The sequence below is a fragment of the Lygodium microphyllum genome, chromosome 9, assembly GCF_053477565.2.
Source record: "Lygodium microphyllum isolate KBCC chromosome 9, Lygodium_microphyllum_v1.1.10, whole genome shotgun sequence".
NCBI classification, from domain to species: domain Eukaryota; kingdom Viridiplantae; phylum Streptophyta; class Polypodiopsida; order Schizaeales; family Lygodiaceae; genus Lygodium; species Lygodium microphyllum.
In genome coordinates, this window is record NC_141143.1 from 154,771,877 (window position 1) to 154,799,538 (window position 27,662).

Consider the following 27,662-nt stretch of genomic DNA (forward strand, 5'->3'; position numbering starts at 1 on the left):
GGGGGGATCAATGGCGAGAGGGGGGGGAGGGGAGAAAAGAACCTGTTGTTTTTGATCCACCCGGCTGGGTCTGGGGTTGGGGATGGGGGGGGGAGCGTGCCAGAGGGGGGAGAACTGGAGCAAAAGGTAGCCGGGGGGGGGGGGGGGGGGCAGTTACGCCTGGTTGGACAGGCAAGGGGGAGGCACCAAGCTTGCGAGCTGGCTAGTCACGTGGGCGGCTAGAGGCGGGGACAGATGTTCGAGATGAAGGGGCTAAAGAAAAAAACGGCGGGCCATGATTTGGGGGGACGAACTTGCGGGGCGAGGGACGTGTACCCCATTGGGGGGTGGGCACGAGCACGTAGAGGTGAAGGGCGTGGACCAGAGGGGGGGGGTGGGCGCGATTAGACGGAGCGGGGGGTAGCGCCGAGCGTCGCGACGGTGCTGAGCTTTATATAGTTTAGGCTGAAAAAGATTAAAGGAAGAGCGAGATTAAAAGGGCAGCTTCTCTTGGTATATGTATTGCTGAATATTCACTATGTTGTGAAACAGTGGTAAATACAACATTTGGGTATTGTGGTGATGTATTATTGAAGTGGGAGATGTCTTTAATACAAATGTATCAGTTTTGATTCATGTATATGCTGTAATCAGTACTTGAGACTGAAATTGCAGCTAAATATCTGCTTCTTGGACACCTTGAAATTACAAGAGTGTGTACTTGCTGTTACAATTCAGCAACCTTGCTATTGGCTGAAGGCATTCAACCCTTTATTGCACTTGTGTATTGCTGAAGATGGCTGGCAGTGCATCTACATCTGACATAAAGAATCTCTTTGAGATTCATAAATTCCATGGCAATGGTTTTGATCTTCGGAAAGATCGTATGCAGGATATACTCTTTCTAAAGGATTGTGATGATGCTTTAGCAGAACATAAGCCTCTTGCTTTGTCAGATGAGGATTGGGCTAAAATGAATAAAAAGGCCATTACTTACATTAAAATGGCCGTCATAGATGATATCTTGGTTGATATAAAGGGGCTTGATACTGCCAACTTGAAGCTTGATGAGTCTAAACTTGCCTCAGAGCATTTGAATGCTTTCATTGGTATTTTAAGTTAGTTATAGAATGTAGGTTTGCCAGCTTTTGATCCTAAATTGAGGGCTATCTTTTTGCTCATGACCTTGTCCGATTCATGGGAAGCATTGGTTGTGTCATTGAGCAATAACCCCAACTTGACATTTGATAGTGTGCGTGGTTCTATTCTCAATGAAGAGATTAGACGCAAGGCAAGTGGGGAAAATAGTGGATCAGCCTACAATGTAAGAGGAAGAACTAAAAAAAGATCTAATGCTACAAATAAAAACAAAAATCGCAACAAAAGCAAGGAAAAACAGCAAGATGTAACTTGTTATCAATGTGGTCGCAAAGGGTATAAAAAGCCCGATTGTAGGTACTTTAAAAAAGAACAAGAACGCAAGAAGCAAGCTAATGCAAAAGGCAAAAAGAATGACAAGGATGGCAACTCTACCCCTAAAGAGATAGAAAAAGCAAATGTGGTATCTGGTGTTGTTATTGATGAAATAGAAGAGGATAAAGATGCTGATTTGCTAGTTGCATTTTTAGAGCCGCTTGCTATGACAGTGGAGGACATGTATATCACTAAAACAGATGTCATAGATGCTTTGTTGTTAGCTCATGATGGTTTGCCATAATCGTGGATTGTTGACAGCGGTGCTTTATTTCATGTAACTCCATCTCTGGAGTGTTTTTCTACTTATGCAGAAGGTAATCTTGGAAAAGTCTACCTTGGCAACAATCATGCATGTGATATTGAAGGAATGGGCACCATACATGTGGCTCTAGAAAATGGTCAAGAATTGATTCTTCATGATGTTAAGTATGTATGTGACATCACTTGCTTTCTGTTGGGCAGCTAGACAACAAAGGTTACTTCACTAATTTTGGTGGTGGAATGTGGAAATACAGAAAGGGTCTATGCTAGTCACTAGAGGTGGTAAAAAGGGGACTGTGTATTATCTCTAGTGCAATGCATTTCTTGGAAAGTTTGTTGCAGTTGTTGAAGTACAATCACACATGGAGTTATGGCACAAGCGTCTTGGACACATGAGCCAAAAGGGTTTGCAAGCACTTTTTTCACTTGGAAGACTTTATATGAAAAACTCAAAGCTTGACTTTTGTGATGATTGTGTTCTTGGTAAACATGTAAAGAGTCCATACTCTCATGGAGCCTCTAGGAAGGCATGTATCTTGGTTTTAGTCCACTCCGATATATACACCATGTCAATAAAAACTCATAGTGTTTTCCGTTATTTTGTGTCTTTTATTGATGACCATTCTAGAAAGCTATGGGTTTACTTGCTTAAGCAGGAAAATGAAGCATTGGATGCTTTTAAAAAGTTTTATGCATTGGTTAACACTCAAAAGGGCTTAAAATTAAAATGCATATAAGATTAGATGATGGGGGAGAGTATGTATCTAAAGAATTCAATAAGTTTTGTGATGTCAATGGGATTAAACGGGAGCTTATTGTTCCTTACAATCCATCATCTAATGGTGTGACTGAGCGAATAAATCGTATGTCATGTGAGAACTTCGGTGCACGTTGTCCACAGCTAATCTCTCGCAATTGTTTTGGGGAGAGGCACTTAAAACCGTGGTATATATTTGCAATCGATCTCCACATTGTGCACTTGAAAGTGGCATTCCTGAAGAGGTTTGGTCTGGCAAACCTGCTTCATATGACCACTTAAGGGTCTTTGGTTGCGAATGCTATGTACATGTACCTGTTGATAACAGAACCAAACTTTTCATGAAATCTCATAGAGGTATCTTCATGGGTTATGGCGATAGAGTTTGGGTTCCAAGCATGAAAAAGGTGCTACGCAGCCAGGATGTGCTATTTAATGAGTCAAAGCTGCTGAAAAATGTCACATCTAATGACTCAGACAAAAAGAAAGTTAAATTTCAGCATGATTATTACTTGAGCAACCATTAGCCCACTGAAAATTCAGCTCCTTTTGATGCTGATTATGACAATCAGCGTATCATTATTGAGCCAGATGAAAATGGGCAGCAAGGAGATGCTGAACATCAGCTTGAGCACCAAAATCAGCATGCTGAAAATGAATTACAGCAGTCTGAAATTGTATTATAGCAACCTAAACATGCAGTTCAACAGCCAAACAATGAGGTCATTGACATTCCCTTGGATGTGGATCCATTACCGATAACACAAATCATTGGGTAAGAAGGTCTACATGTGTTAGAAGACCTATACAAAGATTTGATCCTTCTTTGGATTGCATTTTGCTCACAGATGAAGTGAGCCTCTTATGTATAAAGAGGCCTTATCATGTGAATTAAAGGAAAAGTGGGAGCTAGCTATGCAAAAAGAAATGAAGTCATTGTATCAGAATGATACTTGGGATTTGGTTACATTGCCCAAGGATCGGAAAGCCATTCCTAACAAATGGGTCTATAAAATCAAATGTGTGAATGGCAAACCCAAATACAAAGCCAGACTTGTGGCTAAGGGCTATACACAAAAGGAGGGCATTGATTTTCAGGAAGTGTTTTCTCCTGTTGTCAAAATGACCAGTCTTCGAGTGTTATTTGCCATTGTGGCATCTATGGATCTCGAACTTGATTAGATGGATGTTAGAATAACATTTCTGCATGGTGATTTGGAAGAAGAGCTGTACATGAAACAGCCCGAAGGCTTTGTTATACAAGGAAAGGAGCATTTGGTATGTAAGCTTAAAAGAACCTTGTATGGTTTGAAACAAGATCCTAGACAATGGTATAAAAAGTTTGATGTCTTCATGCTCTCACATGGATTTAAAAAGAGTAGTGCAGATCAGTGCTTATATATTAAGAAGGTTGATGATGGAAGTCTTATTATACTTGTGCTTTATGTGGATGATATGCTTATTGCTGGTAAGCATAAAAGCTAGATTAATGCATTGAAAAAACAGCTGAATTTAGCCTTTTCCATGAAGGATTTGGGTACAGTTGAACATATTTTGGGCATGTGTGTAACACGAGATAGAGAGTAACAACTCTTATTTCTCTCACAAGAAAAGTACATAAGCAAAGTACTTGATCATTTTTCTATGGCTGATGCTAAGCCTCTTGGTGTACCTTTTCCACCTTATCTTAAGCTTAGCAAAGTAGATTGCCCAAAAGATGATAAGGTAGCCAGTTCTATGAAGGGTGTTCCTTATGCTTCAGCTTGTGGTTTACTCATGTATGCTATGGTTGCCACTAGACCTGACATTGCTCATGCAGTGAGGGTTGTAAGTAGATTCATTTCAAATCCTGGCAAAGCACATTGGGAAGCAATAAAATGTATCTTATGCTATCTTAAGGGCGCACAAAGAAAATATATGGCAAGGGTACATTAGATCTGTAGGGGTACTGTGATGCAAACATGGCACGTGACTTGGATACTCGCAAGTCTACTAGCGGGTACATCTTTACCTTGATTGGTGTGGCGGTTTCTTGGTGGTGCTCTAGATTGCAAAAAATAGTAGCACTCTCTACCATTGAGGCTGAATATATTTCAGTCACTGAAGCTTCAAAAGAAGTAGTTTGGCTTGGTTGTTTACTCAAGGGTTTTGGGCTGCCCACCAAAACACCTGTACTTGGATGTGATAGCCAGAGCCTTGTATGTCTGGCTAAGAATGCCATGTTTCATGCACATGTCAAGCATATTGATGTTCAGTTTCATTTTATTAGATAGCTTCTGGATGATGGGCTTGTCACCCTGACTAAGATCAAATCACAGGATAACCCTGTAGATGTTCTCACTAAAAGTCTTACAAAGGCTCAACATGAGCATTGCATTAGACTTGTGGGAGTTGGTTAAATGTTCGCTTTAGACCTTTAAGTGGGAGGTTGTTGGGTATAAAGGCCCTTTACGCTCTCCTATGTATATATTACTTCACACACGTGAGCTCACCCTAGCGGGTGTAAGTGTGCCGTAGCCTAAGTATAAATACATTCTTTCATTCTTTGTGTGTACCACACTGGTACACACTTGTCCGTCAACTCACTCACACTATCTCATTGTTCAGCACTTTTTAGTTCAGTTCAGTACTATTGAGTACCTCGACTAATGTGCATGCTCTCTCTCTCTCTCTCTCTCTCTCTCTCTCTCTCTGCTTCCGCTTTTACTTTACAACCAAACATAGTGCCTAGGACATTGAATAGTGATCTCTTGGCAAACATACTATTAGCTATAGTACCTTGAATGTATGTTGAATACATCCGAGATCCACTACATCTAAGAGCTATCCATCATTGAGGAGCGGAGGTGCTAGCTCCTTTACAAGCATCAAATAATACTATGGACCCTTGCATTGCTGAACCTGACTGAGCCTTCAACCTAAAGTCGGCTCTAACTAGAAAGCATCAAGGTGAAGCTGCAACAACTGAGGATGGTTTGCTAAGTCCTCCTTCTCCATCCATTTGGCATCCATCAATGAATAGTTTTGAAACTTTACCAAGTACCATTTGGAAACCTTACCCTTGATCTTCCGCTTTGTGTGTGCCAAAATTTGCTCTAGTATCAATATCTCATCAAGCTCTTCAACCTCAGGTTGAATTTCAGCAGATACATCCTCTGGCACATCACCATGAGAAGGTCTAAGTAAGCTCACATGAAAGGCATTGTGTATTCGCTAGTATGGAGGCAATTTCAGCCTATAACATGCATCACTGATCCTCTCCAACACTTGAAATGGTCCATAGTATTGCATACTTAGCTTTAGATATAATCTCTATTTACCCTTTATCTTTGTTAGCCACATCTTTTGAAAATGCAACAACACATAATCGGCCTGTGCAAAGTGCAAAGTACGCCTCAAGAAACCTGCATTTTTTCCATGTAGCAATGCATTAGATGTGGTAGCAGTTTCTATGAGCTGAGTGGAACCGGTCTCCCTACTTGGATAGGGTGGTACTAACTTGATTTAATACTAATTATAGCAAGCGTAAGTTTATGTAAACTGAAAATGCACACTTAATCACTTTAATCTTGGACATTGAACAGCTTGTTAGACCCAAAATTGACGCTCCTTGTGGTATTTCTTTATTTTATATTTTAAACAGAAGGATTACTACTGAGATCCTTTGATCTTCTCTGTTAATCCAAGTGCCTCTTGTTGTCAAAACTGACCAGCAATTCTCCAAACCAATTAGCCCCTTGGTTTGCTTGGGGATTCTGCCTTCACCCAGCTCCTTGAAAGACAAATCAAGCCCCAAATCTGATATTGGCTGGTTGGCCTCTTGAATCTCCCTGAAATTCCTCAATTTCAGTTGTTGGAATTCAAGTCCTAGGCCCCCAATTCTGAGCATTTATCTTGGGGTGGCTGTCAAACCCTAATTTTTGTAGTAAATTAGGGTTTACAATAGAGATTGACTAAAATCTCTTCCTCTGATTGGCTTAAACTGCTGTAAAATGTTGAGATAACTTGAGGGATGGTTGGGAGATGAGAGAGGATGCTATAGAGAGAGAAGTTTCAGAGTTTCATGGCTAGAAACATTGAAAAGCTACTGCTGCCCTGCTCAAACAGCCATGGAAGCTATCAACTACAGCTTAAGACCATTAGAAAGATTGCTGCCCCCCTCTTGTATGTTGTCATTTGTACTAGAAGGACCTTGGGCTTTAGAGCTCGGCGAGAGGCATTTTAGTGAATTCAGCTTGCAAAAGAGAGGGAGAAGATGCTATTGGTTTGATTTGTAGCCATTGGAGGATCTTCTGAGGCAGCCAAGGGCAGAAGAAGACCAATGAATAGCAGGTTACAACATCTACAGGCTATTGAGACAGGACAGTAGTAGTAAATGACAGATTTTTCTTCAACTCTTTGCATAATGAGGTCACTTTGATCGATAGTTGTTAGCTTGCTTTGGTTATGCGATAAGGGAGTGGACTCCTCGCTCGAGCACAATTTTGGCTAGGGAGAAGAGTTAGTGGCTTCTTGGCTTGCCTCATTGGCGGAATTGTTAGAAGTGATCACATCACAGGTTCATGGGCATCCATAGCCTAATTTATGGCACACTCTTTATTCTTTATTTGGTAATTGGCCAATCTATTCTGTGGTAGGACAACTCCTTTATTTTTTTCTATAAAAGGACGGAGAGTGGCCACAGTCCATTGTCCCTTCAGGTACTTGCAAATTCTTGGTGTGGAGAGAGGGAGCTTATGGAGTGTGTGAGCTAGCCCTCAACAATTGTACTCTTGTCATAGTGAATTCCGATTCCTGGTTACATCTTGCGCATTGTCTAAAGTGAGGGCTGAGAGAGGGCATGTCGATGCTCTTTCATTATTGGTTGATTTGATGTGTGTCATCAAGTTCACATCTTCTAGTGATCCAAACCTTGGACTAGTGTGTCCAATGCCAAGCTCATGCTATGACGAGTGATATGATGCGTTCGTGTGGTCTTGCATGAGGGGATCCGAAGGACATGCATATGCTCCAATGGAGGAATTTTGGTGTCATGGCAAGCTATCCATGGAGCTTGTGTGACTATAGGAGGTGCAAGGTAGCTCGCTTGACTACTTTGCTTTCAAAGAGGGATTATGGTATTTTGACTTCTTCTTTAGGGTGCTTTCTTACCGAGGAGCATCCAGTAGAGTGCACGCTACTGGAGTATCTGTGGTGCAACTTGGGTGTTCTTGTTCATTGCTTGTTCACCTATGCTTTGAGAGAGAGTGTTAGAAGTGGTCATATCACAGGTTCACGGGCGCCCATAGCTACAGAGTGGGGCACGGGGGCTGGTGGTGGTGTTTGGGGAGGGGCGCTGAAAGCAGCTATTTTTGGAGCTTTTTTCCTCCAATGATGATCATTGGCAGACTTGAGAAACACAATCAATCTATCAAAACGTTGTTGGGATATAAAAGCCCGGTAACCTCTGTGTATATAGTACACGCACATTGTACATGTGAACGCACCCTTTACGTGCCCTAAGTATAAATACATTTTATTCTTTGTGTACCAACACATTGTTGGTACACTCTTATCTTCTCGTACTTTCACTCTGCTCACGCTCTCTCCAGCCGCTACACTCCTACGCTCCTGTTCGATCGCAAGCTCTCTAAGTTATGGCCTCACAGTCCAACAACTGGTATCAGAGCCAACAGAGCCAAGACTTTGCACACTTTTAAGATTGTGGCGACGTCAGTCAGACGAGACAAGCATGTGTCGGTCAGACGGGCAGTTCCAGTGCGTAGGCGTTAGTCAGACGTGTCGTGGCAGTCAGGCAGTTCCGGAGGGCAGATGCGCAGGTCAGACGCGATGCAAAAGGCGGCTCTCAGCGGGTAGTACGTGACGTGTCAGTCAGATGTGATGCGACCCCCTCTGTGAGTTCCTTTGTGTTTTTTTTTCAAAACAAATCAAATTTTCTGTAATCCCCTCATTAGCCTTGGCGGGTGTTCACACACCAGAGGCACAACTTCAAAATCTGTGCAAATCGGGCCATAGAATTTGGGGCTTTTCTCAGATTTGGCATCATTCTTGCCTGTCAGTGACTTTTGAGCCAAAAATTGCAGACATCACGTGCGGTGACCTCAATTAAATTGGGGATTTTGCAAATTTTGTTGAAATTTTGCCTTTCTTGGGTAAAATTTCCTAACATTGGATCCCATAAATTTGGGGCTTTTCATGTATTTGCAAAGCTTTACTCAGCTGGGTTAGATTGGCTGACATTCATGCAATTTTGACTTGAAATTTTGGGGATTTGCGTAGAATTTGGTAAATTTCTACATTTTTTGCGCGTGCAGTGGTTGGTTAATGTATAAACAGCAGAGATTCATTTCTGGTTGAGGAAAAACAGTAGGGTATTTTGCTGGTTCAGCTTGTGCTTCCGCAGATTAGTGCATTTACTCTTGTGTTCGTGATAAAATGGCTGCAACTTCTTCCAGTTCAGACATCAAGAGTTTGATGGAGATTAAACGGTTTGATGGTCATGGATTTGACCTTTGGAAAGACCATATGCAGGGCATTTTGTTCCTGAAGGATTGTGAGGATGCTTTGCAGGAAGATAAACCCGCACTAATGTCTGATGCAGATTGGGCCAGAGTGAATAAAAAGGTTGTGGCTTACATAAAGATGGGTGTCACTGATGACATTCTGACAGACATTAAGGGTTTAGACACAGGTTATGCAATATGGGAGAAGCTGAAAACTACTTATGAGATCACCACACCTGTTAATCAGGTGCATTTAATGCGCAAGTTGGTGAATATGCGACTGGATGAGTCAAAGCCTGCAGCTGAGCACTTGAGTGCATTTACAAGGATTCTAAATCAGCTCAAAGATGCAAACTTGGACTTTGATGATAAGTTGAGGGCGATCTTTTTGATCATGACACTGCCGGACTCGTGGAAAACCTTGGTGGTTTCACTCAGCAATAACCCCAATCTCTCATATGATGGGGTGAGGGTTTCTATCTTGAATGAAGAAATTAGACGTATGTCTAGTGGAGAAGGCAACAACTCAGCTTATAATGTAAGAGGCAGGGCTGAAAAGAAAAATGCATATGCAGGGCAGAGAAACAGGAGCAAGAGTAAAGGTAAGGATAAGAGTGACATCACTTGCTATCGTTGTGGTCGGAAGGGCCACAAGAAACCTGACTGCAGGTACTACAAGAAGGAACAAGAGAGAAAGAAGAATGCAGGAAATAAAAAGAAGAAGGAAGAAAAGGCGGATGCATTGGAGACATCCAAAGGCAAAGAAAAGGCCAATGTGGCCTCTAGTGTGGTCATAGAGGAGCTTTCAGATACAGAGGTTGATGTATTATGTGCAGTTGATTATGATGCCCTTGTATGTCACATGTAGGATATGCAGATTACCAAGGCTGATGTGATTGATGCACTCTTGTCAGTTGATGATGTTGTCACTCAAACTTGGATTGTAGACTCTGGTGTCTCTTTCCATGTAACTCCTTGCTTGGAGTGTTTTGCTATGTTTAATACAGGCAGTTATGGAAAGGTGTATCTTGGAAATAACCATGCTTGCAGCATTGATGGGATTGGCACTGTACACCTGTCTTTAGACAATGGTCAAGAACTTGTGTTGAAAGATGTCAGATATGTGCTTGGCATTAAAAAGAGTTTACTATCTGTTGGTCAGCTTGACTTACATGGCTACACCACACTGTTTGGTGGTGGTTTGTGGAAAGTAAAAAAGGGTTCCATGCTGATTGCAAAAGGAACCAAGAAGGGCACATTGTATTGTTTGCTTTGCAAAGCCTTGAATGGCAAGTTTCTTGCAGTTGCTGAAATTTGCAGCCACTTGGAGTTATGGCATAAGAGATTAGGCCATATGAGCCAAAAAGGACTTGATGTTCTTTCCTCTCTGAAGAGGGTTGATGGAAAAGGCTCTAAACTTGATTTTTATAACGAGTGTCAGTTTGGAAAGCAAATAAAAAATTCCTCTTACTCTGGTGTCTCTCGTAAGTCCAATGTCTTGGACTTAGTGCATTCTGATGTATGTAGTATGCCCGTGAAATCATTGGGTGGTGCTGCATATTTTGTCTCTTTTATTGATGATTGTTCCAAGAAGATTTGGGTGTACTTGCTGAAAAAGAAAAGTGAAGTGTTTGCTGTTTTTAAAACTTTTCATGCATTTGTGACCACTCAGATAGATAGAAAGCTGAAATGCTTGAGAATTGATAATGGGGGTGAGCTCACATCGACTGAATTTAAGTCATTTTGTGACTTACATGGTATTAAGAGGGAGCTTACAGCCCCTTACAGTCCTTCTTCAAATGGGGTGGCTGAAAGATATATAACAGGACTTTATGCGAAAGAGTGCGGTGCATGCTGTCCACTGCCAATCTCCTTCATGCATTTTGGGGAGAGGCACTCAAAACCGCGGTTCACATTTGCAACCACTTTCCAAATAGGTCCTTAAATAATGGCATTCCTGAGGAGGTTTGGTCTGGCAAATCGGCCTCATATGACCATCTACGTATATTTGGCTGTGATGCTTTTGTACATGTTCGGGATGAGCTGAGGAACAAACTTGACCCAAAATCCACTAAAGGCATTTTCATGGGCTATGGTGATGAGGGTGAATTTGGCTACAGAGTGTGGTTACCTCAGTCTAAGAAAATTATTCACAGCCGTAATGTTGTGTTTAATGAGGCAAAATTGCTGAAAGCCTCTTTAGCCTCTAATGAAGATCTGAAAAAGGTGAAATTTCAAAGTTTACAGCCACCCATAACTTCAGAAAATGAGCCTCAAGGTGCTGTACCACAGGCTGAAACTGATGATCAGCCGGTTACTTTTGAACCAGATGATGATGGACAACAAATAGAAGCACAAGGAGGTAATGGACAGCAAGATAGACTTGCTGATGATAAAAATGCAAGTGCTGGAAATGAAAATGAAGGTGCTGTACAGCATGAACAGCATGCTGAAAATTGTCTACAGCAGCAAATGAATGTTGAAAATAATATACCTCTTGATATAGACCCAATTCTTGACAATGTTGATCATTGGGTACGCAGGTCTACACGCGTAAGAAGGCACCCACACAGGTTTGACCCCTCTTTGCATTATGTGATGCTTACAGATGAGGGTGAGCCTCTTACATACAAAGAGGCCAAGTCATGTGAGTTCAGCAGTAAGTGGGAGCTAGCTATGTAGGAAGAGATTAAATCTCTATATGCAAATGATACTTGGGATCTTGTGCCATTACCAAAGGGAAGGAAGCCACTTCCAAACAAATGGGTGTACAAAGTCAAGATAGTTGATGGGAAACCCAAGTACAAGGCAAGGCCTGTTGCCAAAGGTTATGCACAAAAGGAAGGAATTGACTTCCAAGAGGTCTTCTCACCTATTGTGAGATGACCACTTTACATGTGCTTTTTGCTCACACTGCTGTTTTGGATTTAGAGCTATATCAAATGGATGTAAAAACAACTTTCTTGCATGGTGACATTGATGAGGAAATCTACACGAAACAGCCCGAGGGCTTTGTAGTTCCTGGAAAAGAACAGATGATGTATAAGCCAAAACGCAGCCTGTATGGGTTGAAGCAAGCATCACAGCAGTGGTACAAAAAGTTTGATACTTTTATGCTATCTCATGACTTTAGACGCAGCCATGCAGATCATTGCTTGTACATGAAAAAGGATACAGATGGCAACCCCATAATATACTTGTTTTATATGTGGATGATATGTTACTAGTTGGGAAAAGAAAGACTAGCTTGGATGCTCTCAAAAATCAGCTGAAATCAGTTTTCTCCATGAAAGATTTGGGGAATGCAGAGCATATTTTGGGCATGAGGATTTGTAGAGATAGAATGCAAAAATTGCTGTTTTTATCTCAAGAAAAGTACATTGGAAAGGTACTGGACAGGTTTAACATGGCTGAAGCTAAGCCTTTTGGGGTACCCTTACCTCCTTATCTCAAGCTTAGCAAAGCCAATAGTTTGAAAGATGACATGGAAGCAAATGCTATGAAGGGAGTTCCTTATGCATCAGCTTGTGGCTCTCTTATGTATTCTATGGTTGTTACTCGTCCAGACATTGCTCATGCAGTGGGAGTTGTTAGCAGGTTTATGTCAAATCTTGGCAAAGCACATTGGGAGGCTGTCAAGTGTATTCTTCGATACCTTAAGGGTACACAAATAAAAAGTATTTACTATGGGCAGGGTGCACTTAGTTTACAGGGTTATTGTGATGCAGACATGGCAGGTGACTTGGACACTCGTAGGTCCACCAGTGGGTATGTCTTTACAATTGCTGGTGGGGCTGTTTCTTGGTGTTCCAGGTTGCAAAACATTGTTGCACTGAGTACCACTGAAGTTGAATACATATCAGCTATTGAAGCTTCTAAGGAAGCTATATGGTTGAGTAGACTTGCAGATGATCTCGGCATGTCTATGGGTACTGCAGTTTTGGGATGTGATAGCCAGAGTGCAGTGTATCTGGCTAAGAATGCCATGTATCATTCACGCACAAAGCATATAGATGTGCGATATCACTTCATCAGACAGATTCTGGAAGATGGTCAAATCACATCGACCAAGATTAAAACACAAGATAACCCTGCAGATGTTCTCACTAAAAGTCTAAGCAAAGCTCAACACGAGCATTGCATTCGACTAGTGGGAGCTGGTTAGCTAGAGGTTCATATCGAACCTTTAAGTGGGAGGTTGTTGGGATATAAAGGCCCGATAACCTCGGTGTATATAGTACACGCACATTGTACGTGTGAACGCACCTTGCTCTAAGTATAAGTACATTTTATTCTTTGTGTACCAACACATTGTTGGTACACTCTTATATTCTCGTACTTTCACTCTGCTCATGCTCTCTCCAGCCGTCACACTCCTACGCTCTTGTTCGATCGCAAGCTCTCTAAGCTGTGGCCTCATAGTCCAACAAACGTTGATTGAAGTAGTTGACAAGTTTTTTAGAACTCGTAGCTCTTTTGGCAATGCTTTTGCAAGATCTTTTTGATGTCATGAATACTTTCTCCTCTACTAAAGTTCTCCCTTTTCATTTTTTGGGACAAGGTTTGGGGCTGTTGGACCATTTATTCTACATGCCATTGTCTGATTTTTTTTTTATCAGACTGATTTTTCTTGACTAAAATTTTATATACATTCTCTTTTACGCTCTCTTTCAGATCCTATAATCATGGAGATCTATCCCAAAGGCAATCAAATATGTTTTAACAATGTTTTTTGAGTTGCAAATATCTCACTTTGAGGTATCTAAGAATGTGTCATAGCATGTATCTCATATAACATTGATTCCACGCAACAATTGTGCACGTGTTGCAAGCACACTTATGAATAGAGACCAAGAATCTACACATGCATGTGCATGCAAAAACGTACACACTTTAAGCATGTCATTTAACACTTGCGAAGTAATTTGGATCCTTGGGTGCATTAGAGATACTTATCTTTTTTTGTGGGTGTTCAAATTTTAGCTTATTCTGTTCTACCCAATGTTTGGAAATGTGCAGGCCCCTTCTCAAGAAGGTACAGAAGCATTGGTTTGGGATTTGGACACGACACTTTCATTTCCAGTTTCTTTCTCCAAGTATATGAAGGAAGCATTTCGACCATTGCTGATCCTTTGGTCAAGTTACCAAAGGTGAGCAATATGCAGGCACTTGTGGCTCGTGAAATTCCCAAGAAAACATCTGCTTGCCTACTCTTTTGAGTAAATTAATTTTTGGATGTTCCTATTTTAACACTTGGCTTTGAAGTAAGCAAGGTTATAATTTTATGTTTGTACTCCATAATGGATTTCACCTTGGGTTTGCCATATGGCAATGAGCATTACATTACAAAATATGCACTTGCTTCTACTGTTCTATATGTGTGCACACACATGCAAGTGAGAAATGGTTTTAACGTGTTCCATAATTTGATAGGTATTCAAATTTTGCACGTGTGTGTGTGTGTGTGTGTGTGTGTGTGTGTGTGTGTAGGGAGACTTCAGATTAAAGCCATCTGTTTGTTTTGTCTGAATCAACCTTGGTTGCTTTTGCTGCGGATTTTTATGGCCCTGAGTAATTTGGCAAGACAGGTACTTTAAAGGTGTCTTTGGCTCTGTGGGTAAACCAGAGTACTAATGATCAGGGTGATAGGTTGAGAGTCAGGGTACATTGGGCATACTGAACAATGTGGATGAAAAAACAGGACTAGAAACTTGTGCTGCCAGAATTTAATGTGTGTGAGAGGTTTGTAGGCAGGTGCATATGTGTGGATGTGGTGCATATTTGGCACGTCTATTTTATTTGGGGTGGCCAAGTGGCAAACTGGTTGTTTTAGGCGAAGAGGGAAGATAATTTTTGATTTTAAAAGGTCTTTTCTGCGTAAATTTTCAAAATTGACCTTTTTACTAGTAACAGCTGACGATTTTGATCAACTTTTCATTTTGGTAGGAGACTCTTATGCTGCTTGTTTCTCGAAGGACTTGAGGATTGATCTCTTGAATGAGTTAGATAGCAAGGCCTATGCCATGCTCTTAGTTCAGATTGGCCAGCTTGTGGTGCTGAGTCACCTTGGCTGTTTTATTTTTTGTATTAGAGCTCTTTCAACAAAGTAAAGAAGTGCTACAAGAGGCGCCAAGGTTTGGGGCGGGTTTGGGGCCAATATGGTATTGGCGTCTCTGTGTATGAGCATTCTAGCTCCTCTATCTCTAGTCCTAGTTAGATTTTAGAGCTTCAACATGTCATGAAGTAAAGATTTTGTAAATTATTTTGGAGAGAAAGAGGGTCGTCCACCTATTAAAGTGATGAGCAAGTGGCTGTGATATAAGCACATCTAGATTCCAGAGGACATTCTGCAGCTTTTGGAGGCACCACCTAATGTGGGCAATAATGTTGTTATTAGGGACACATACAGTGTACTAGATGTGATTTTGGATTTAGCCAAAGATGGTTGATTTTGCTGAAACTGTCTAAGCCATTTCCGAGAGTAAATGAGCTTGACGAAGTCCTGTACCTAAGTAGATATTGGCACACGGAAAGGAAAGTTGGAGGCAAAGTTTCATTTTGGTAGTAGGTGAAGTTTTTGAATTAATTCATGTACGGATGTGAAGTGGATGGAGGAAGGTGACTTGTTAGGTTTGCACCTAGTTGTAGGGATCTGCATTCCTTCTGACAAGAAGGTGACGGACTGTTTGTTTTCTGGTGCAACACTGATCGGAGTTTCCCATCATTCCCAGCATTGTTCATGACAGTAAGAGGTTGCTTTTTGCAACAGTTTGCAGGCCTCTTATGCTGGCCAACTAACACTTTTGCTGCCTCTCATCATGCCTTGAAGAGAGGGAGACTAAAGGCACTAATGTTGGTCATCATTGTGCTGGTCCCCTAGTGGTATGGTACTGTACATCTCATGCTTCTCTTTATGGATTTCATTGCCCATTCATTCTGAGTTCTTGTGTTCCATCTCTTTGTGTTAGTGTTTATGTTGTCATTCCATGCTTCCATTCATTTGCTCATTCTCACATGGTATCGAATGGCTAGAACCTTTATTTCTGGCGCTGTTTGCTGCTGCTGTTTACCGGCTGCTACAGGTCAGTATTTCCTGTGTTTTAATGCTGCTGGAGCTTTCCTACCTTGCATTTTCACTCTCATCCTTCATTTGACACTAGCCAGCATGTCCCTTATCTGAGTGACCCAATTTATAGGGTAGCAGCCTGTTTTCCTGTGCAACAAGTGTAGTAACCCTGCATTTTTTATTACTGCCTGGTCATTTGGCTGCTATTACTTTGTGAAGGCTACTACTGCTGTCTCCCTACTCTTTCACCCTCCTGGACATTGCGTTTTGGGTTGGACTTGCTCTTGGCTGTGGTAGACCTGTGTTTTTGCTGATATTATCATTCTCACATGACACACGTCTTGCTTTTTCAACTTAAGAGAGAGGTCTTATGTATGGGTTGTTGCGTTCCATGACTACACTCACTTCACTGTTATGCCATTCTTTGTGCTTTTTGATTGCTTATATGTGATGGAACTTTTGAACTTTTGATTGGTTGGGCTATGTGCCTAATGTCTTTCGGAGGCATCTTACCAGTGGCTTTATCACTCATGGCTTGGGTATCCATGGGCCTATATGATTAGGCATTTGCTTGTGCATTCAGCCTGGGCACCTTATGGGTAACAGGGTGGTCATTCTCTGCATTTGTGCAGCAATTTCATGTTGGCCGATTCATACTTACTGCCTCCTAATGCTAGCTGATTTTACTTTAGGGTCATGCCTGAGTTGCTTCTATTGCACACTTGTACCCCACTTGCTGGATTATCATTGAATCACCATGCATCTTTTGGGGGGGGGGGCGGAGAGAGAGAGAGAGAGAGAGAGAGAGAGAGAGAGAGAGAGAGAGATTGGAGGCACTACTGTCAGTCATCATTATGTTGGTGGTAATGTACTATTCATCTCATGCTTCTCTTTGTGGATTCCATTGGCCGCTTATTTGGGGAATCTTGCTTTCATCTCTTTGTGTCAATGTTTATGCTTTGTCTTTCCATGCTTCCATTCATTTGCACATTCTCCTAGTTCCTTTTTTTCCTTCATGGCACATTAGAATAACCAGCCTTGTCTCGTGTGGACATTTGTTACCTTTGCTTGCACTTTGTGCATGGGAGCTGTCACAACACAATAGAATAATATTTTTGTATGCTTTTTAATAATTTGCATTGTTAATTATTCATTGATTTTTTTCCCTTTATAATTAATAGATATCTAGAAAAGTGCATTAGAGCTACCCACTTATGAGTGCTCATAGGTTATGGTGGATCTATGCAGTGGGTTACAAGAAAGAAAGTACATACTGCCACCTATATGACCTAACTGGGTATCTTTGACCAAAACTTAAGCATATCAAGGTCAAACTTGCATACGAAAAGATTAATGCATTGAAGCGTAGGCTAGACCACTAGAATAGATAGCTATAATCAGCAAGATGGCATGATTATGAAAAGTTTGTACTATGTGCACATGTAGGACAAAAATTTAGAATGCATATATCTTTGCATATGAATAGCTATAATCAGCAAGATGGCATGATTATGAAAAGTGTATACTATGTGCATATGTAGAATGCAAATTTTGAATGCATATACTTTTCCATGGAAAATTCATGAACCAATTCAGGTTTGAGTAGAATGTTTTGAGTAGTTTCCTTCAGCTGTAGGATTTTCTCAATTGGAACAATCAGTTTACCTTGTCCCAATTGTTTTTTTAAATGGCTAACGTGAAACACAAGGTGAACTCGGACTTTCGAAGGTAAATCCAGCTTGTAGGATACACTACTTATTTTCTTGGTAATCTGGAAAGGACCACAATACCTCGAAGATATTTATGGCACTTATTGGTAGTCATTTCACCTCACAACCATATATAAGCATAAACAGGCTATAACGATTAGCTGCATGGTTAGCATTGTTATGAGCAAACTCAATTAGAGGAAGGTAATCCTCCCAATCAGATTGTCTAGGGGAGACTATGCATGCAGCATATCCTCCATGGTTTTGATTTGTCCATCAGTCAACCATAACCCAAGTTGTCATGATCTCGATTTACATGGGGTAATCCTACTACAAAATCCACAAAAATTTGTAAAGGATGTAATATCCCCACTTGTTTATGCCATTCAAATATATTAAGTTGACATTGCAAACACTCATATACATAAGACTCAATCATACTCTTGATGTGTGGCTAATAAAAGTAGTGAGTAACCAAGGCCAAAGTCAGGTTTATACCATGGTGTCTAGTGCTTGCCGTGTTATGAGACTCGTATAAAATTTTGTTGTGAGTATTCTAGTCATCGAGCACATATACTTGCGTTGTTTAAAAAGTAGTCCATTATGAATGAGATACTTTTCCACCATCTTTCTCTTAGTAGTCAACTTCGTGCATTTGGACTAGCAAAGTTTCTTGGGCTACTAGGTGCCTCTTAAACTAATTGCCAAGTCTTACCAAAGTGAAGATCATTTTGACAACACCCTTGAGAGAAAGATAAAAATCAATCGAAATTTGGTGAAGGACAAGGCATTAACTTTAGGAATTGGACTAAGAATATTGGCAACCATATTAGCTATGCCCTTTTGATAATGAATCTCGAAGTCAAATTCCTACATAAGCTCCACTCATCTTGTCTTGCAGGTACAGAGATCAAGCAAATCATAAAGATATTTTAACAAATGGTGGTTAGTCTAAATAGAGAATCAGGTGCCATACAAATAATGACTCATATTTCAAGTGCATGGATGACCACCGACAATTCTCTTTCTCTCGGATGGTATAACGTGTTTGGACTTTGGTGAGCTTATAGCCTCAAATGTGAGGGATTGTCCATCCTAAGAAAGAACAACACCTATAGCATAATCACTCATATCTGTATGAACCTCAAAATGTTTATTCAAATTAATAATCTACAACATCAATATAGTGGTAAAACCTGTTTCAATGTTTGAAAACATTGATCAAGCTCATTAGTCTAAACAACTAACTATCGTGCTTTTTGTTTTTTTGGATGCCATTAAGCAAACGTGTTAAGGATTGAGCAATATAAGCACAGTCCTTTATGAACTTAAAAGATATAGTAAAATCTAAAAAATATTTTACTTGACTTATGGTCCTTGGAATAGGCCAATCGAGCAATACTTGAATATCTTGGGGATCAATTAGAATTCTATAAATTGAATTGATATATCCAAGATACAATAGCTTCGCATGAAAAAATTAGCACTTGGATAATTTTGCAAACAATTGCTCTCGCCTTGAGAGACATACGATGATACACAAATAGTTCACATGCTTCTCTAGCTCCTCTAGTGAGTTATTATATATAAGTATATCATCGAGGAAAAGTGTTGAGCTAAAACACGCTTCATAGTTGATTAGCATTTTCAAACAGCCCCAAAACACGCTTTATTAATAAAAAACACAAAAATGGTGCACGGTTCGAGAGAGTTTCGATGGTCTCACAAAACTCTAATTTTTTGGGCACCCTTCAATATCTATAAATAGACAAGCTATCCATCATTTAGCTTCATCCCTTTTCGTGTAGGTTCTCATCCCTCTTGTGTAGATTTTAACCGACAGATTTCATCCATGTGGTGATTTGACCTTTGCGACGGCTACCACATCTTCCACAACTTCTCTAATACCTAGCGCATTTTTCCACAGCTATCACCCACTGTTCGGTGTCCTCCCTCCAGCTATGTTCGGTATCCCTGTCATCGCCAACCCCTCTTGTTGCTTGCGTTTGGACTTTATAGTCTCAGGCGTCAAGTGACAGCCCTTCCTTTGCATTAGGCGTTAGTGTGTAGTCTGCGTTTGGCGCTTTTCTCCTTCAGGCAGTAGTTGATGCTCATTCTCCTTCTCCAAGCGGCTCTTCTACAGTTGTGTTTGCAACTTTTTGCTACCGCCCACATCATTGGCATCACCCACTGCTGTTGCCTCGGTCTCTTGACTCTCTAGTGATTAGCGTTTAGTGTTTTCCTCGTCTTCCACACTCGGACTGGTGGTCACAATACTTGGGATTTGTCTCTAGTGTGGACGTCATCTTCGACACTCCATTGCTTTGCCCTTGGGTATTTCGTACACTCTTACATTCGTTTAGAACATTTATTCTCTTGAGAGTTTCTTCTCTCTGTGTTTGAGATTTGAGTTTTGCATTTAGGGTTTGAGTTTTGCTTGTCACTGTTTAAGCCTTTGTGTTTTAGTCGTGGTTGTACATGTTGTGTTTCCCTAGTGCAAACCCTAGCATATCTTCACATGGTACCAAAGCTGGTGCTCTTCTAAAAAGTATCCTGTGGTGATTCTGGACGCTAGTCTTTGTGTGAGACTCACACGTGACTCGATTCTGACTCATTATGTCTCGAGCACCTTCTTCTATGGATTCTATGATACACTATCAGGCTTCTCCATCATTGGAGGCTTTGAGAAGGCATTATGGTCTAGAGGAGGAGGAAGATACATCTTCACCATTACCATCTTCTTCTTCACGTTTCGATCACCATATATATTGGGGATAAAGGTGCCTCTGCCTAGCCGCCCGTGTATTACTACACTGACAATACCCACCATTGCATACTGCAAGTGGCGGGCGCCCATCACCGTCACTTTATTCTTTATTCTTTTAGTGACAGTTTGAATAAAGGAAGGCCCAGTCACACATTGACTGTTGGAGTTTCCATTTGGTCTCTCTCTCTTTCTTGCTCTTGCTCTCCCGCCATAACTCTTCCAAGTAAGCTTCGATCCTTCTCACCTTTCAACTGGTATCAGAGCATGGTTGCTTGAGCATTCCGACTTGGTTCGTGACTCCTTCAGCTTCCTATCGATCACCTACACTCATTGGATCTCCTTTCTTACAGCCATAGCCAACTCTCCTGAGCTTCCGTCACTCCCTGGCTTCCCAAGTACCTACCCGGCCCGTTTGGGCACCCTCAGGGCATTCCTTTAGAGGTATTGGAGCTCTCTTTTGTTATTTTACTTCAATCCACAGGATTTGTGAAGCAGGGCAGCCATGCCCTCTTGCTTCTTGTGATGCCTACTCTCTACCGGTGACTTTGCCCTTCAAGAGGGAGCTCTTGGGGGTCCTTGACTACTCCCCCAACCTTGCCTTGACCTTGCCAAGCCCTTCCGTAGGCCCCAGATCAGTTTGGGCCAGCTTGAAGATTTGCAAAAAAAAATTGTTTTTTACTTCAGCCCTCCCTTGGCACTCATTAGCAGCTTGAAAACACTTCATTTGGCACTTGGGAACACCCCCTTGATGCTCGACATTGGTGGTTATCATTGGCATTGATTTGTGGACTGATTTACCTTAGTCCAAGATTGTTTTCCACAATCCACATGCAGCCACAAACAGTGTTACATCAGCATTTTATGTTTATGCTTGGTTGGCATTGATATTGATTGCTCGGTTGGTCCCGAATGCTAGAGGAATGTATGCCTATGATGTGAGATGCTTTTGGGGCTGAATTTACTCAATCATTGACTATTTTACACAGTCCACAGGCAGCCCAAAACAAGGTGAGAAGGATCGAAGCTTGCTTGGAAGAGCTTTGAGATGAAGGATTTGGGACAGGCCTCTTACATTCTTGTTATGCGCATTAAGTGTGACAGGCATCAAGGACGCATCAGCTGTGGGCAGTTTGATGTATGCCATGATAGCCACTCGACCAGATATTGCCTTTGCAATTGGTGTTGTCACTTGTGGCACGCTATATGGCTATACCTGGCAAGAAACATTGGGATGCCGTGAAGGGTATCTTGAGATACTTGAAAGGCACAACAGATATGTGTATTTGCTATGGCAGTCAGGATACAAGAGTTGTGGGGTACACAGACTCTGATTATGCAGGACATGTGTCACAGTAGGAAGTCTACTTCTGGCTATGTATTCACCTATGTTGGAGGTGCTATCTTTTGGATGTCGAGGGTTCAGAAGTGTACGACTCTCTTTATCACTGAGGCCGAGTATGTTGCAGCCATTGAGGCTTGCAAGGAGGCCATATGGTTGGGCCATTTGGTTCATGACCTTGGGATTGATTCTATACCTACGTTGCATTCGGATTCTATGAGTGCTATTCAGCTAGCCAAGAATCCGGTCTTCCATGCGAAGACGAAACACATTGAGGTGAGGTATTACTTCATACGTGGGGTCGTGGAGGACAAGTCTGTTGACCTTGTCAAGATCTCCACTGATGAAAATCTTGCCGATCTGCTCACGAAAAGCCTCACTACTGAGCGCTTTGCCTTCCTCAGGAGATTGATGGTTGGATGAGATGATGTTTTTCCTCGTCCTGTTGTACATATGTACATTGTATTGTCTTTTCTTTTTCTTTTTCACTCCTCACTGGGATAGATTCGCCTTTGAGTGGGAGGTTGCTGGGGGTAAAGGCGCCTCTGCCTAGCCGCATGTGTATTACTATACTGACAGTACTTGCCACTGCACACTGCAGGTGGCAGACACTCGTCACCGTCACTTTATTATTTATTCTTTTAGTGACAGAAGGTCCGGTCACACATTGTGACTGTTGGAGTTTCCATTTGGTCTCTCTCTCTTTCTTGCTCTTGCTGTCACGCCATAACTCTTCCAAGCAAGCTTCGATCCTTCTCACCTTTCACTATAGAGGAGTTTAAAGAAAATTTCTGCATCATGTACAGTTCAATTTACACCCCTCCTACGAGTGCTACTATTCTTTATGGACCAATTGGTGAGATTGGCCATCTCTTTGATCTTGGAAGGACCATGACATTCGGCGCATTTGGCAATCCATCTCCATTATCACAGCTAGGCCCAATGTCCGCTTCTATAATCCTTTTGAGTCATATGAGCCAAAACCCTTTTCTATTTCTCCTTTTCGTGTGCATGACCCGAATGGTTTTCAATATGTTAACTTTAATAGAGGATGTTTTTGAAGCGGACATCCCTCATCAAGTATATCTTTATCATTTGTTTCATTTGAGCAAGTAAACCACACTTCTCACTCCTTCCCATCCCACCCCATCTACTCACATCTTCATTCCAAAACTTGGAATTACACTCCACTTCTACTCAAAGTACACTAGGGATTGAATCTCCCCTCTTTGCTCCTAGCACTTTCTCAGTCCCCATCCCCCTCATCTACCTATCCTCTATTCACTACCTCTCCTGGTGCATCATTAGGGGCAATGCCACGCTTTAACACTGTACCTTCCATATACCCCTACTTTACCACATTCTTATTCTTTGGGATGGCTATGATGGGTATCCCCCTCACTACCCCCCGGATGCTCACAACCTTTCCTGACATGACATTCAGACACAAGGATACCATCCTCTGCTTATGGACTATCATTACACATCGCTTGGGTCACTCCTACACAGAGATTTCCTTCCTCTGCTTGACATATCCCTATCCCTCCACCCTGGGCTCCTCGGGTGGTTACAATGCCTATACTGAGTTTGCCCACACCCACATTTAGAACCATTGTGTACACTTCTTGTATGCATGGTGGACACTTTGGGATTCCTTCCTAAGTGTACTCCACTCCCCCATCCTATCCCTCCTATCTAGCCCACCCCTATCACACCCCTTCTCTATCTCATATCACTACTACTCCTAATGCAATGGCCAATAATGTCTTCATGGATAAGACTCGTTTTAATGGGTCAAATTTCACCACTTGGTCGAACTTTATGCAACAAGTGCTTGAATCTCAAGGCCTTTGGGATCTCATCATTGGTACTGAAGAGCCTATGTCGGGACTCTTGATTAGCTCCCCCCACAATGCCACGACCAATGTTGAGTTAATGGAGGGAATGCTTTGTGAATTCCACTCTCAGTTATAGCATTTTTGCCTCGCCTCTGAGTGTGTTGGAGTCATCTCATTAACCACTATGTGGCACGAGACGGCACTTGACGTATCCACCTCGATTTTGAGCTTAGTTGGTTGAATATCGGTGATTACTCATGGAGTTTGCTACTTCTAGCTCCCTGAAGTCAGACGATGATCAAGTCACGATTTTTTTCTTGAACAAGTTGCCCAACAAATACTTTCATTTTATCCAACACACTATCTCACTACCCAGATTGCCGACCTTCTAGGAGTTTGAGTATCAGTTTTTGCATTACATGAGGCTGCATGATCAAGTCCACAAGAAGTCCTTCACACACCTCCATTCAGAGGGGTGAGGGTTGGTTGCCTATTCTTCGGGAGGAAAAACCAACAATGGCAAGAACTCGCAAGATGCAAAGACAAGCCAAAACAAGGGTGACACTCCTTTCTCTGATAGAACCGAAGAAACACGATCCCTTTGGTAGCGAATTCTTAAGAAAAAACTATGTTTTGTACACATTGCTAGAGGTTGCGGGCCATGTGGACGAGGCGTGTTGTACCAAGGTCCAAGGTCTCCCATCTAGAAAACCACTATAGACTAGTACGAATGCCTCCATTGCGGCTAGCTAGTCCAGTGGGGCTACGTCTCCTATTGTTGCACCATTTGCTCCATTTGCCCTAGTCGCTATTGTACCTGTGGCACACGGACCGGCTTAGAAGCCTATCTCCTTCACTACTCCTAAACAATTAGTTGATTGGTCTACTAGTGGCTCACCCATTGCACTTTACGCATCCATTTCTAGATTATCCACTGCACCTTCTAGACCACTTGCCCACCTTGCCGTACATGGTGGTAGCCACATACTTAGCCTTTCTTTTTTTAGACTTTCACTATATACTTACATACTCATTGCATTGCACTTGGCTTTACTTTTCTTTATTTTCAGTTTTTTTCTCGAAACATCTCACTACTCACCTCTATGTTTGTAGATGTTGATCTCTTTTACAAGGTTTTGTATTTCAATGCAGGACTCACATATAAGCTTGCATCAATCCTTCCTAAGCTGGAGATAGGAGTTGCGTGCCGTTTCTTTTATAGTTTTATCTACTTGGAGTCTAGCTCTTCTACTAGCATGGAGGCTTTCCATCCCGTGGCGGATTGTGTAGTATCTCTCTTGATGCTATCTTGGCAGTGTCTTCTAGCCTTGCTCTTCCAATAGGGATGCTTTATCATCTTCATCCACATGGTTCTCAGCACCACATGAAGACCAACTTCCTCAAGTGCCTCTTCCTTCTTCGGCATCGACATCCAGGTTAAGAGGCGGTTTCCACTCTTCTTGGTATTCTATAGGTTTCAATACTTGCATGATTTCATCACCTTTGTACTAAGGTGCTTGGACAAGTGAACAATTTTCCATGAGAGACACTATCCAAGTGGCACCTATTGCATGAGCATTCTTCAGTATGTAGCATACTATACATCTCATTGTACAGAGCACCATTGGAGGGATCCTAAGCTATTTTCACCAGTGGATTACACTACCATCCTTCTTCACACGATACTTCATCACCTTTCCCTTGTCATCAACGTTCTTGAGTGGTTGGGTAAGCTTGTATTATTTTGTGATGTGTTGGGTGTACCATTTTCACTCCTGTCTTCTAGGTCATTGTTACTTAATCGATTGCCATCCATAAAATGAACTTTTAACTCCTAAAAAAGAAAAAAGAAAAACAAACAACCAAAAACAAAATTTAAATGTGGTTCCATTTGCCTTTGTTGGGCTTGGTAGGCCACTAGGCAGCCGACGAGTACCCTTTGTCCAATGCTGTGTCCTCTTGAGGGTGACTACTTGGGACTCCCTTGGTAAGATAACCATTGCCTCTGTAGTCTTGCTAAGCGTGTGGGCAGGTGCTCATCCTTCTCCTCTTGGCGGCTCTTCTACAGTTGCGTTTGCAACTTTTTATTGCCGTCCACATCATCAGGCATTATCCATTGCTATCAACTCAGTCTCTTGATTCTCTAGTGACAGTGTTAGGTGTTTTCCTCGTCGTCCACACTCCGATTGTGGTCACGACACTTGGGATATGTCTTTGGTGGATGCTAGTCTCCAATACTCCATTGCTCTGTCCTTGGGCATTTTGTGCGTTTTTACATTCATTTACAACATTCTTTCACTTCAGAGTTTCTTTTCTCTATGTTTGTTTTTGTACTTGAGTTTTGAGTTTTACGTTTACATTTTGCATTTAGTGTTTGAGTTTTGCTTGTCATTGTCTTGATCTTTGTATTTTAGTCATGGTCATACATATTGTGTTTTCTTACTACAAACCCGAGCATATCTTCACAAAAAGAACCATCCACTTTTCGAGACAGGGACAAAGCAAATCATTTGTCGTCTGTTGAAAAATTGTGGAAGCATTATTTAGTTCAAAAGGCAAGACCAAAATTTGATAGTGTCTATACCATGTCAAAAACACAGTTTTTAAGACATCCTTTGAAGCTGTTTTTATTTGATGGTAATTGGACCTAAGATCAATCTTGGTAAAATATTACATACCACAAAGTTAATCTATAAGGTCATCCATTTGAGATAACGAATATTTATTCTTAATGGTCACCTTATTGAAACCTTTGTAATCAAGATAAAAGTGCATTTTGTCATTTTTCTTTTTAGTGAGGAGAGGCATATCTCATGGAATCTTACTCAGTTCAATAAGACCTTTAGCTAGGTAATCATGAAGTTAGCTTGCCAAGGGATGTGAAATTTTGAGATGTTTTAATCTTGCTAATAACATTTGATTAAATTATTAATCGAATGTGCAAGGTTGTTTAGCACATGTGATGCACATGGCAGTTATTTCATGGTAACAAGCCAAGGATCCCGAGGATGCAATGGGTGTCTAAGGAAAAAGTTATAATAAGTTATGCATGGCAGACACTAGGTAGTACCCGATGTCAGATTTGGATCTAACCGATTTATTGGCTACTAATGTCAGTGGTGACATTAGAGACTAGGTATTAATTAATTACTTAATGCTAGTCTAAGAGTCAATAATTGCTTAGGGATACTTGAAGACAAATTGACCTAGCCAATTTAATTATTGGTTGGTGAAATTGATTTTTAGAGCACTAGAATAATTTTAAAATTAATTTTTAAAACTAATAGTCTGAAAATTAATTTAATAGGCTGAAAAATGAGATTATAAGATTGCCACTTGGCAAAACTTGCCTATGCAAGTGAAAGAAACGTTTTTTGGGGCTTGTGGAAGTCCAATCCAGCCATTATGAGAGAGAAGAAAGCTGTTAGAGAGCAAAGAGAGGCTGCTGATGTGATTTGCAGTCACCAAGGATCAATCCTACGATATGTGACAACAATTTGGAGTCCTCTAGGAGCATATGTCAACAAATAGGAGAGAGCAACAGTCTTTTTGGTGGTCCTAAGCTCTAGGTGGCAGCTTCCATGGCTGTTTGAGCATTTTTCAGAATTTCTTGCAAAATGAAACTCTGAAATTTCTCTCCACAACATTCTCTCATATTCCCTAGCCATCTCTCAAGTTATCTCAATATTTTCTAGCAGTCTGAACCATCAATGGATGAGATTTCAGTCAATCTGTGTTATATACCCTAATTTATAGCAGAAATCAGGGTTTTGATAGCCGCCTTGGCATGCTTGCTCAAAATTGAGGGCCTATGACTTTAATTCCAAGAGCTGAAATTGAGGAATTTCAGGGAAATTCAATAGGCTAGCTAGGCAATATTAGGTTTGGAATTGAATTTGTTTTTCAAGGAGCAAGGTGAAGGCCAATCCCAAGCAAACGAAGGGGCAAATTGGTTTGGAGGCTTGCT

At 41.4% G+C, this 27,662-nt stretch overlaps 1 protein-coding gene across 3 annotated transcripts in view; it reads left to right on the top strand.

The window, feature by feature from the left end:
- Positions 1-27,662, top strand: part of LOC148031748 (amino-terminal glutamine amidohydrolase) — a 92,429-nt gene that overhangs the window by 38,373 nt on the left and 26,394 nt on the right. For all 3 annotated transcript variants that reach the window (XM_087685395.1, XM_087685396.1, XM_087685394.1), the window contains one exon: positions 13,996-14,126. In XM_087685395.1, coding sequence (XP_087541521.1) covers positions 13,996-14,126 — 131 coding nt within the window. The remainder of the gene's footprint in view (positions 1-13,995; positions 14,127-27,662) is intronic.